We start from the raw sequence: 14,214 nt of genomic DNA on the forward strand, positions 1-14,214 counted from the left end.
AAACAGTACAAAAATTATTACAAAAAGAAATTTATTAACTTATTTTGCCAATTTTAAGTGTTATTCTTAGGTTTACCTTCTGCTTGAAATCCAAAAATTTCATTCAGAAAGAAAGTAAAATTTGGAATCACAACAAAATAGAAATCTAACCTGGAATCGAAGGACACTGTGGGATCAGAATTGGATGGAAGAAATATGGAATCAACCCACCCCTATTTTAATCAATGATTAAATTAGTACTAACTAGTACTATGCGAATATAAGTTTTTTTACTTTAAATTAAATATGTACAATTACGAATATCAAATTTGTATAGTAAGAATGATAGAATCCCACTAACACTTTTTTTTTTCACATCACGTAACAACACGTGGAAAATTATACAAATAATATAAAGTGAAAGATTGGTTAAGTTTAGTCAGCTAATATAATTATATGGAAAATGTTTGTAATAAAATTTAAATTATGAAATAAAACATTGTGTTTTCAATGATACAGCTAACCAAAGCAACCAACCTTTTATTTCAGTTCCTATTTCCCTTTTATTCCAAAAACTGCTACTCTACATGTTGATTCAGAATATATTTTCGCAAACTGCAAAATACCGTGAATTCCAATGCAATAAATTACACAAAAAAAAATCACAAAAATTAATTTTCACATACGTATTTAAACCCTAGTTATTCACGAATTTTTGTTGTTTACACAATCAAGTTAGTTGTTTTTTGGTTCAGCAATATTATAAATACAATTTATGTATCTTAAACATATACGTGTGTGTGCATGCGTGAGTGCGTGTGCACGTGCGTGTATATACATATTTTGAGTCGCAATGACTGTTTCATCATAGATGCATACTGCAAGGAAGCTGCTATTGTGTCACATGGTGTTAGAGAGATTGTAACTATTGATTTATACGCTGTTGAAACTATGAAGTTTAATTCTTTTAATGATCAATGAGGTGTTTTAGTCCATGGTTGTTGATTTCCCCCCCCCCCCCCCCCCACTTCTGGTTAGTGTGACCATGGTATTTGGTGTGACAAAATGAAAAAAAAATAATAGTTTGTTTTCAAGTTTGAAATGACAAATATGTCTTTTTTCAATAGTTCACACGATTTTACCTTTTACTGTTTTGCAAGACAGAAGTGAAAAAAACTTTGAATACTTGTTGCATGTTTAAAATGTCCCTTATTGTTCATGTTTTTGATTATGAAGTCTCATTAAAACGTCAAAAAAGGGGTATTTATATTGCTCAAATGACAACCTCAACAGTGAACGTTGGTATGCAACCACCTCATGAGGTATGCTATGTGTAATATTCGTGAGGAAATGAATATTCGTTATTTTGAAGTGTTAGTATTTAAGGTCAAATCGAATACAAATAGTTTATTATTTGTACCTATATTTGAAAATTTGAATATTCGCTAAGGCCTATAACTATATGTGGTCTCCATCCTTAAAAAACCTACTAATGTGCTCGGAATCACCATTGTCTATATATTCTACTGCATGACTAATAGTTATGAAAATTTAGTGTATATAAGTAATTTCCCAAAGCAGCAATCATTTCAGGAAAATTTTTTTAAATGGTTATGTTTTACAATATTTAATTGACCAACTATTTAAATTATATTTGAGTATTTTCAATGTAGCAATGCTGCCCGTACTGAAATAGCACAGTAATATATTAGAGAGAAAAAAATTAAAAAATTAATTTTTCCTATTAAGTCTTGACTCAGACAATTACCAGTGTGAGTTTACAAAGTTTGCATTCTGCTTTGATTCGAGAGCACTAATTCAACTTCTTTTACAATCAAAACCTAAATCATTAAGTTGGGTATAGTTTTGACTAGTGGTGCACCGATATGACTTTACCGATTACCGATTCGATTACCGATTATGAGAGCAATAATCGGCAGATACCGATTCAGTTATCGATTATATAAACAAATTTTTTTAAGTGAAATAATGCACACAAAAATTTTTATCCCCATGTGAATTTAATAACAAGATTAGGTAAAATTGAGAATACAGTTATAACAACAGTATAAAAATATATAAAATACACTATTAAGTAGGGGTGTGCGGGATCCCGACGCTTCGGGAAAAAAGTCGGGAAAATAGGCTTCCCGAAATGCCGAGCGGGAATTTTATTACTCCCGAATTTTTCGGGAAATTGTTTAAAAATTTACAAATGTTTACTAATCATGTGAAAATGTTTTCTATCAATTCAAACTGTTTTTACAACAATATTTATTATGGATTCGTACATTTTTGAAGGGTTTCCGTACTATTTAAACGCAAAACATCTTTTAAACGTATGCCGATCGTAGCGACAGCTGTGGTGTGCAGTGAATTATGATAATCGTTTACACATATCTAATTGGAATATAAAAAACGTACATGGAGTACCTTAAATATTGTATGCGTTCATTAATATATTTCTTCAAGGGCACAAATTTTCAAGATACGTGAATAGTCAGTTATATAACGTTATTGCCGTCACCATCGAATACTTAACCTAAAACCACTGTGTGTCCATAGACACAAACAAAACACACGCGCAATCCAACCTTTTCGCCAAAGATATAAGAAATACTAGACTTTCGTTACATAACGAAGCGTAACCGTTCTCATTACTTGATATCAGTGGCGATGTAGAGAACTGTATTGGCACTTTGAAAAATATGAAATCACGTAGTTTTACACGACTGCTCACGAGTATTTAACATCTATGATTTTGCTTTGGGAGAAAAAAATTGTTGTTTACTGTTTAGTTTGGCGGGCATTTTCGGCTGACGTTACGTTATTAAGGCTTGTGCAAAGTATCTGTTCCTATTTTCGATGCCGTTGTATATTAAAACAAACTAGCAGCCTAAAAATAATGGATGTCGCAACCGATCAGCTTGTTACTTGTAAACCTAAAAGTGTTTGGAAGTATTTTGAACGTCTGACAGACAGTAAATCCCTGGCAAAGTGTGTCGTGTGAAAATATTTTTGAGATGTGAGCATGGTAGCACGTCTGGCTATAAAAAAATAATTTGAGGATGCTAAAAAATATGAAGTCGCCGCTGAAAAAAGGGCAAGTGAAGCAGACAAAAGAAATAGCAGCAAAAAAAAAACAACTAACTTTGCAAGAAATGTTTAAATGGCCATCTTCTCATATTATAATTAAAAATTTGCCTTTTTATTTTATTTTCCCGATCCCGTCCCGTTTCCCGCGGGAATAATTTATTTTTCCCGAAAATTTCCCGCAGTACAAAAACCCATTCCGGCACACCCCTACTATTAAGTCATTGCAAAGTGTAAATTAAATTAACTTCTATTTATATTTGTTATTGTAAACAACTTGAACTACAGTCTAATAATTGTTATTTACAGTGGGTAAGTTTTTGTTGCGGAAAACTAGCATTATTATCGACTATCACATAAGGTTGCATCGAGAAATTACCGGTTAACAATGTAAACATGTTGCTATATTTTGTTCACTTGAGTTTATAGAAAAATGTTTCCACTCTTCACTTTTTTTCTCCCTAGTCACCATCTCACTATAATTATATAAACATGACTCAAAACCAATTCTAGCACATGTGATTTTATTAATTTTGACTGAATATATAAAATTATAAATACTTTTTCACTTTTCACGTTACATACAAATAACACAACGGACAATGTTACCAAAGACGCCCATAACGAGTTTGTAAAACGCAGTGATAAACTCTGAAAGGTATCGGGACCACGATTTTGAACGCTACTACGACTCGAAAAGATCGATTCTCATAGAATCTACTGCAACTGCTTGTGGTATTTTGATTGCGTGCCATTTATTTTACGTCTCTGGCTATAGGTAATGTACAAGGCCACTAAACAAAAGACAGAACAAAAGACGAAACGTAAATAAACGTGTAGGAAAAATGTATTTTTTGTTAGGGGCAATGAAATTTATTAAACTTAACGAAATATCTGTAATCTTGATATGACGGAGTTAGATGAATTTTGTAATATATACAAATATTACCGTATTTCGTCCTAAAATGTGTAACAAGTAACAACATATTACACGGTAAAAACCTACTTAATTACGCCGGGACGTAGATAATCGGCAAAGTAATCGTTAAGATAATCGCCGATTACGATTAATCGGTAAGTACCCATAATCGCCGATTACGATTCATCGGTATCCGCATCGGTGCACCACTAGTTTTGACCTTTGCTTTAAACATCATGTAAAAGCACAAATTTACATAAAAAATTCAGCTGGATGTGAACTGATGAACATTTTAGTATGCCAAAGTTAAAAAATTAATATTAAATATTAAAACCTTGAAGAAGAAGTAATCTTAACCTGAATCTACATACACTATTGTAGCAATGTAAATATCATAGACAAACACATGTTAGATATGTAAAACGTGGAATATGCTACACAAAATGTATAGCTGAAACCAATGATGACACTATGTTTTTCAAACTCATCTTTCTGCAGTAATCAACATATCAATCACAAAATAGTGCATCATTTTTACTGTGCTCATGTGTTATTGACTTATTAAAGTCTATGGCCGCAGCTTTCAAATAAACAAACACTGGACGGATAGTGAAAAACAAGTGACAATAATGGTGCTGCAGAAACAAACAACAAATAAACATATTTATCGCAATTATTTGCAGCTATATCGTTTAAACTATTTTTCATCATCTCTAACAATTGTGTTTCTGAAAATTGCTATCCTGATTTAACCTTCCTTAAAGTTACATTCTTTAGAATCTGTAACTTAGAAGTAGTTTGAGTGGTGAAAATAAATTTTATAAACACAAACAATGATGCAGAAAACAATTTTAAAACATTTTCATCAAATCCCTTTGAAAACACATGATTTTAAATTTTTTTTCTCAGTTAAATATTTTGTACACAAATGTTAAGGTTCAATAGTGAGTCATGAGCAAAAACAACTTAAAATTAAATTTTAAATGGAATTTTAAAAAATGTGATAGCTTTTTTCCCCTCATAATTTATGTCGTGACTTTCACTGTCCACCACAAGCATGCTAATGTTCAAACACAGCAACACACAGCGCAGAGACCAGAACTCTAGCGTACCTGCAGGTGTTTCCACGAGAGGTGGGCTGTGGGGCCCAAACAAGGCAGGCCCCAAGTTGTCCGGGGTGGACGCCCCAGTGGCTGCACTACCCCAACTACCGGCGTCCGACGGTGCAGGAGAGGGAAGCTTGATGAGACTGAGTTCTTCCAGCTCACGAATCAGGTCGGTGGGTGGCACCTGGTGGCCTCCAAGCGGTTCAAACACATCCCTCCCATCAATTATCCTGCAACACAACGAACGTCATTCTCGCACTACGGACTGGCATTGGGAACAACATATCAACAAACTCATAATTATTTTTTTTTTTTCGAATGAGCTTTCAAAATTGTGTATGATGTAGTTACAGACTGAAAACCAAACCAAAATCATGACACTTCATTGTGGTGACCATTAAAAGATGTAAACTTCGTAATTTCAACAGAATATAAACTGATAGTTACAATCAATCTTACACCATGTGACACAGTAGTAGCCTCCTTGATGTATATATCTATGACAAAACAGACGTTTTGACTCAAATGTAAATAATGGTTTACAATACCAGATGAAATTTAGCAGAAATTGTGTTTATAATATTGCTGAGCAAAAAAACATTTACTCGACTGTGTTAACATAAAACTCATAAATACCTAAATAGGGTTTAAATATGTAAATACGAGCTCATTTTATTTGGAAATACAGAATTTAAAAAAAATATTCACTTTTTTGAGAAATGGATTGCATTTGATTTCACAGTATTTTGCCATTCATGAAAACATGTGGAGTATCAGGTTCTGGAAAATAAGGCAAATAGGAATTGATATGAAAGGTTGGTTAGGTTAGGTTATGTTAAGATAAGTTAACTACACAATTTAAAAAAAAAAACTATGTTTTATTTCATAATTCAAATATTTTAACCAACTTTTAACTTTATATTAGTCTAATTTTCCATGTAATTTTCCATAAGTTATATGTACATAAAAAAAAAAGTGGGATTCTAAGAAACTAACTATCATTCTTACTATTTGAATTTGATATTTGTATTGAGAAATAATTTTGTATTCGTATTCAATTTGAACTAAAAAATCTGATATTCACACAGGCCTAGTTATGCCTATTTCCCAGAACCTGCTACTCTTTAAGTGTTGATCTAGAAAATTTTTGCAAACCACAATTACCACAAAATCCAATAAATTTGACGAAAAACGTGAATGTAAAATATAAAAAAAAGAGCTGGTTTCGTAAAATAGTAATGAAATGAGCTTACATTTTAATATTTAAATCCTAGTTAGTCCTCTTTTTCGTCGTTGACAGCAGCCAGATAAACTGTATTTCAGTTCAGCAATAATTCAAACATATTTTCTTTCAGCTAATTTCCTCTTAAATTGAGAACCTTCATTTACATATTATTTACGTTTATTTTGTTTTTGAAGTACAATGTCCATTTTTCATAGATATATACAATTATTAAGCTGCTACTGTGTCACATGGTGATAGATTGCAACTATCGCATTCTCTTTTTTCAATGGTTATCGCAAATAAGTGTCAGTGTTTTGAGTAGTATTAAATATTTGTTATTTTAAAAGTATAAGTATTTAAAGTAAAATAAATGAATAATAAACTACTTGTATTTGTATCTAAAAATTTGAATATTCACATAGGCCTAATTTTAGACAAAGTAAATTTTTTCACTAGTTTTACAAACCAATTGTTTTTATAAAAAAATAATTAACTTATATATAAGCAAATGTGGTATTATTCCAAAAAATAAAGTTAACTTGGTAAATCAAAACTTAAATAAATTTCTTTATTATACTAATTTTGTCCCTCTGCTTGTAACACGTCAAAATCATGCCCAGCTAAGATGAAGACTGCTCCTTGAACATACATAAACACTTGAAAAATTATTTCTTCTGACATTACAGATAGTAGAGTGTACAGTTTTGTTTATGATTATGATATGGTTTGAAAAACTGGGGAAAAAAAAAAACTTTTATTTTCCTCACAAACAAAAATACAATTGCGAGCCGCTAACACCTTTCGTTCGGCCTAGCGCATGAAAGTCAGACGAAATAAAGCATAGTACAAAAAACATACAAAACAGTAAAAACTGGGGACTATCCTAGAAAAGCTGCCTTCCTATGGCCTACAATTATTATTCTTACAACAGCTATTCTGTGATTCTCGGGCCAGAGAGTTCTCCCACGGTCCTGACGGTTTTTCTCTCTCTCTCTCTAACACAGAATACAATAAAGTATGTACCCTGTTTTATCTCAAAATCGTCGAACACGCTTAATCGTCGCATCTATATTTTAGGGCGTCAAAATTTGGATAAAAAAAACCTCTCACGTAAACGTAGCATGATGTTTTTGGTCCCGCTATTAGATTCCGAGCGCTTTGTGTATGTATCTTTTCCGTATAAAACTATGTATTTTGAAGTAGAAATCTAATATTTATTCAGACATTACCACTTACTTATTTAATTAACGGAAATACGAAGTTGTCTGATGTGTAAATTTTCTTTTCAAGACTTTTTAAACGTTATAAACTTTATCTTTTCGCCTGTGTCGCCGCAGTGTACCGCTTATAAAAATGTAGCCAGCGCTAGTTGGCATCATTCATGTTTGGTTATGTTGCTTCCCATATAGAGCACACGCACGTAGTCGAATATCGATAGTGATATCTCGCCGATTACAAGCAATGCGCGCTCTCTGTCGAGAGCTGTGTTAACTACATTTGTTGGCCCGCACTCTTTTGTAGTGTGTACTACAACGATAGATATGCGTTTCATCAGGCTCGCATTCACATTTTGATCTTGTTTTTAAAGTTGAAGAAAGGTTTTCGCTGCATGACTTATTAATTTAAATTGTTAGGCGTGCTTTTACATACTCCACTTTTTAAATAAACGTACTTTCCATAAACGGGTTTTGTTTTTATGAATAACTTTACCTAACAAAATTTTTTTTTTCCGCATATTCGTCCACACCCATACTTGTCAAACTTGATTTTAGTATAAAATGTGCAACAATTATGCGATAAAACACGGTATCATCTATAATTTCGGCCCTCGCCGTCGAGCCTCCATCTTTCTTTCACTTAAACCACTAACCTACGTTACAGAAACGTTCTAAATGTACCACAAAACACATACGTAAAAACTATAGTCATAAAATTTTTTTAAATTAAATCAAATCCTGAAAATCACACATCAATAGTAACCTAGTCAAAATTGTGATATTCAATAACATAGTTAAAAAGATTTTCTAAATAAAATACATAAATAATATTAGTACATAACCTTAAAAAAATATTACCAATGATAGAAGATAAATACAAAACTACATCACTGTGACCTTGAACTTACATAACCAGCCTATCCCTCTGAATGAAAAAAAACCATAATATTATGTCTTAAAAATACAATGCACAGTTGGGGATGGCAGAGTCCTGCCAAGCTAAATGCTTTATTACTGCCTTACATTAAATGTGATTGCCACATGACAACCACTGAGTAACAGATGAATGAACCCACCTCTTGCTGAGTAGGCGGTAGTTCTCCTGTGCAACCAGCCACGAACCAAACTCCAACAACCTGCTGGCACGGATATTATTCAGCGTCACCTGGCTTATCTCCCAGTCGCGGCTGTTGAACCTAGGACAAGCATGACCAAAATGTTTGCGATCACAACGTATACTTTAATACAGTGTGTCCGTAAAGTTATGGTGCACTTTCCAACAGCTTTGTGATGTTCGTGGTGTTGCGTCATCACCTGCATGTGGACACCGTTGCACATCATACAATAGAAACTCTTTGCTATACTGTCTAATGTAGCGCAAGTTTCAAGCTTTCATTTTGTTCCTGTTAGCCACAAGTGTTCGTAACTGCACCTTGACTTCACAGACATACTGTATTTCTCTTGCTTCTTCAACTGCAAACCTTTTGAGTCACTAATATTCTAAATATAGTGTTTTATATGAAAAATTTTGTTTTTATACAGTAGACATTTAAAAACCAAGACTTTAGATTTAATTATTTATAAGTGATGTGTTTCTTACAACATACGTATAAGATTTTTTTTTTAATTTTAATTAAATATGGATTACATGAACATTTTCAGTAAATCATAAATTTTTAACAATCAAAATAAAATCACACCAACAATAAAATAGAACATTATCCACTTAACTCGTGCCTAGTGAAGTGAGCAACCAAAGCCGTGAAATTATAAATCCTTAATTACACAAGTAATTAGGCCTGTGCGAATATTCAAATTTTCGAATACAAAAAATAAACTATTCGTATTCGAGTCGACCTAGAACACAAACACTTGGAAATAATGAATATTCGTTTCCTTACGAATATTGAACATATTATACCTCATGAGTTTGTCTTATACCAACGTTCATTGTTGAGGTTAAGTCACTTCTGCAATATAAATACATACCCATTTCTTTATGTTTTAATGGGAATTCATAATCAAAAACATGAACAATAAACAACATATTAAACATACAACAAGTATTCAAAGTTTTTGTTATTACTGACTCACTAAAAAGTAACGGAAAAATCGCATGAACAATTAAAACATGGCACATTTGTAATTTCAAACTTGAAAACAAAATATTATTTGTATTCATTTTGTCACACGTACCAGAAGTGGGAAAAAGAGGGGGGGGGGGGGGGGGGGGGGGGGGGGGGGGGAGAACGTCAACAACCATGGACTACACCACTACAAAACACGGACACTCCATTGAGACGAGCATTAAAAGAAGCAACCATCATAGTTTCAACGGCGTATCGATAGTCACAATCAAACACCATGTGATACAGTAGCAGCTTACTTGCTGTATACATCTATCATCATAGATGAAGTTGCAACTAAAAATATTTAAATAAACTTAAATAATGGTTTAAGATTCCAGATGAAAATATCAAAAATTGTTTTTATAATATTGCTGAACTAATAACAAGTTACCTGCCTGGTGTCCGTTAACAAAAACTCTTGAATAACTAGGATTTAAATATGTAAATATGAGCTCATTCAATCATTAATTTGGAAATACAGAATTTAAAAAATTAAATTGTTTTTCGTAAAATAGATTGCAATGGATTTCATGGAATGAAAGGTTGGTATTTTGGTTAAGTTAAGTTAGGTTAAGCTAGTTAAGCTGCATGATTAAAAAAAATTATTTCAAATTTAAATATTTCAACAAACATTTTCCTTATAACCAAGTTTTCAATTTAGTATTATTTGTCTAATTTTCCAAAAGTTGTTTTTAATGGGATTCTAATTCTCATTTTACTATTTGTATTCAATATTCGTATTCGTACTCGATTGTCCTAGTGATGTGTCGGTTCTACCTTTTACCCGGTTCTCGGTTCGGTTCCAGTTCTTAAAAATCGGTTCCCGGTTCTCAGTATCAGGTTAACCTCCACACAATGTCAAGTCACACCAAAGCTACAGTATACCCTAATAAAAGGTGTATTTGTTTAACAGGACTCATCAGCAACCTACTGTACCATAATCAGACCACAAACAAGTCACCTAGCCCAAAGTAGCATAGTTGTTTCTCGTGTCACTAGATGCTGGAGGATGCACATACATACTGTGGCGCAGTAATACCAAGTAATACACTAACTTTCGCCGGGTCAGTTTTTAATTTAAGCACCCAATTTAAAAATTGCTTGAGAAACATGTAAGTATTTGTTCACAAGAGATTAAGTAATTTATAAAAAATAAATAATAAAAACTAATACTGGAGTAGTAAATAATGTATATACAGTAGAAACCCTGTCATACACTTTTCAACGGAGGGCACAAAAATGGTGTATGATGCAGGAAAGTGTAGGAAAAGGGAATGGCAATAATAAAAAAATTTTCCAATCTAGCATACCAGCACAATGTCAGATTAAACATAAATACATATGTGTAAATAATTGCATTATATTAATGAAAGATATGAATTCATCATTATATATACATATAATAAAACCACCAGAAATGTAAAATACAGTCCATAATCAAGTAAAGCTGACATGAGAAACAGAGGCCTTACAAAATGTAATGAAGTCCTTTCTTGGAAAGGGGGGGGGGGGGGGGGGGGGGGGAAGTCACAAAGCCTAAATTAGAAATTAAAAAAATTAGGCTATTGTAAAAAAAATCACAAATTTTTTCTAGTTTGTTTCATTTTACAAACAACTTTATGCAACAGAACAATTTTGAATAAAATTTTAACTTGAGAAACGTAAAATACAAAACAATCCGATCGTAAGAAAACAATAACAAACGTGTATATTCAGTTCAAAGATAAATGAATGCACAAAATATGAGATCCGTTCCTTGGTCAAGCACTTGCACACTTTTCATCATTGCTAGTTTGCGCCACTAGTCTCGCTTAATGCTGGCCATAGATGCTACTAGCGAAGTGCACAGTATTCCTGATACTATCCATTTCTATGGTGCGATAAAGTTATTTTCTTACGTTTGCAAGGGTAAACAATGAACGTTTTTTTTTTTAAAAGAAAGCATTAAAACGGAGTTTATAAGGCGGAATATAAAAAAAAAATTGTGAATTTTAGGACTTTTCCGCTTCGTAAAAACGTATGAAACGGGAAATTAATGATTTTATAAGTTTATGTTCCGGGAAAGTAAACCATTGTAAATATAGTACTTTCGGCGGGACCAAAATTAATCGGCGTATGACACGGGAAAATGTATGAAACGGGAACGTATCATCGAGGTTTATAATGGGTAAGAGATGGGGCACCCAAGTTAACAGAGGTCTGTTTAAAGAGTATATTAATACATAAATGTTGGTTATATTTTAATATAAGAAGAGACCCAGAAATTTCTAGAGTAGCAAGTTTTAAAATTTTTGGGTGACAAGACATTAAATCTTGAGTGAAATTGGAGGAATTCTTGAGTAAAAAATACATTTTAGTTGAAGGACACACACAACAAACCAAATGACATGTTAATTTATATAAATATAACATTAAAAATTATACAAAAAATAATTCCACTTACAAAAAAATATTTTCAGGGAAGCTATTTTTAATACTTATTGAATAAAAATTAATAGATAAGTTATATACATGAAATAATGAAAGGACCCTTTGTCTTGCAAAACCCAACTCTTCAGAATAATGGATTTATTATTGTCATTGAGAACCGGGAGAACTGGGACCAAACCATCCCTAATTCACACTTAAAAAAAGCTGATATTCGCAGAGGCCTACAACTAATGAAGCAAGGGTGTTACCTAAGGTGAGAGAATGCCTTCTCCAGTGGTATGAAGGCCTGCAGATCCCTATCTTCTGGCAGGGGAACAGATGTATCTGGAAATAACACAACAAATCAAGTACTACGTACTTCAAATGCAAACAATTCAAAAAATGAATCAATAAAATTTTTACCTCACACAAAATGTAACTAGAAGACAGTCATTTTAAAGTGCCAGCAAAATTTGATTTCTTTTTAAAGATCACATTTCATTTTTTCAAAAATTACAACAAAAAATTTCTGAATACACACACAGATACACAAACTAATAAACTTTTACTCTTACACCAACAGGAAACAAAATTCATCTACAAAGAATGATATTCAATTGCTTTGATAAATTCCCACAAACACAATGACTATGGTGTGTATACACAATTGTTTATTTTATTTTACATAACTGATTAAGTGCACAAGTGCATGATAAAAAAAAAACAGATAAAAAAATTAATAACAGCAATAGGAACACTGAGCCACATCAATATTGAGCCTACCCCATCATAGCTCGAGAGATTCGCATGCACTAAAATCACAAAGTTATGAATCAATATGAAAGATCCCTCTAGTTCAAATCAAAACATTATCAGCATGACACTTCTGAAAAGGTTGTAGCAGTTTATGTAATTTTAATGTAAACTATTTCCTATCAATAGTAGGCCTGTGCGATTGTTCAAATTTACTAATATCAAAACTAGTAGGTAGTTTACTATTCGTATTCAATTTTATTCCAAATACTAACACTTCGAAAAAATGAATATTTAGTCGTTTACGAATAGGGCTGTGCAGGATCCCGAAAATCGAGAAAAATTTCTCCATCACTGAGGTTTTTCCTGTCAGGCGGGTACAACATTTCCACAGGATTTTCTGATTTTACTAATATTTTAGTGTCATTTATGTGGAGATTTTCACACTACATCCAGCCACGTAAAGTTTAAGAAGACTAACACAGTAATTTGGAACCATTACTAACACTCACGTTATCAGGTAACATATTTTAGGGAGAAGAGAATTCTTCAGGTTGTTAAAAATAGATAAAAACTAGCAACATACTGACAAGGATAAATATGTGTCCCTAAAAATCAGACGTGGGTAAAGTTAATAGTTTTCAGGAGATCAGACAGCAGAAACACAGCATGCTGGCTCTGTGATTAGTTTTGTTCAGAACATGGTGGGGATGAGAAAGAAACTTGTATAGATCTCGTGGAAAACATCTGATCACATACTCTCAGCAAAAACTCCTAAAACCTAACAACCTATGATGTTTTTCTGGTGGCTAATACAAAGTGAACAAGACCACACTCACAATCCTAGAATAGTGACAGCTCAGGCAATTATCTTGTCCACCCTTCCCCCATCACACAAAAAAAAAGTTATGGGTGGCATTAAAATACTTTTCTATACCTGTCAGCTGCCACACAAGTGTGCAATGAGATACCTACTTCTCTCACCAGCTGGCAACATTGTGACAAAGAGTCTCTACTTCCCAAAAATGTAGAGGGGCTTGTGTTCCTCCACAAAAATTTTAATTAGCTTATATGTAGTGATATGACAGACATTTTTAATTTAAATATAAATAATCAAAAAATTGAGACAACATTTTAATTTTGAATGTTAAAAATTTTATGATTCTACATAGATTGTATCACTAAGTAAATATGTGTATGTTACGTTGTAATGTAGTGTGATGAAAAAATATTTTTATGCAATCCCAATTATATATCATTCTTATTATTCAAATTCAATACATATTCGTATTAGAGAATAATTTGGTATTCATATTTGAATTCGATTCAAACTAAAAAACTTATATTCACACAGGCCTAATCAATAGTAAAGGTCTACAGTAAC

General features: G+C 32.5%; 1 protein-coding gene across 1 annotated transcript in view; it reads right to left on the reverse strand.

The window, feature by feature from the left end:
- Positions 1-14,214, reverse strand: part of LOC134534765 (nonsense-mediated mRNA decay factor SMG7-like) — a 63,417-nt gene that overhangs the window by 15,391 nt on the left and 33,812 nt on the right. Inside the window, exons 11-13 of the mRNA XM_063373305.1 lie at positions 12,347-12,422; positions 8,616-8,735; positions 5,104-5,327 (exon numbers count right to left, since the gene is read on the reverse strand). Coding sequence (XP_063229375.1) covers positions 5,104-5,327; positions 8,616-8,735; positions 12,347-12,422 — 420 coding nt within the window. The remainder of the gene's footprint in view (positions 1-5,103; positions 5,328-8,615; positions 8,736-12,346; positions 12,423-14,214) is intronic.

The sequence above is a fragment of the Bacillus rossius genome, chromosome 8, assembly GCF_032445375.1.
Source record: "Bacillus rossius redtenbacheri isolate Brsri chromosome 8, Brsri_v3, whole genome shotgun sequence".
Lineage (NCBI taxonomy): Eukaryota > Metazoa > Arthropoda > Insecta > Phasmatodea > Bacillidae > Bacillus > Bacillus rossius.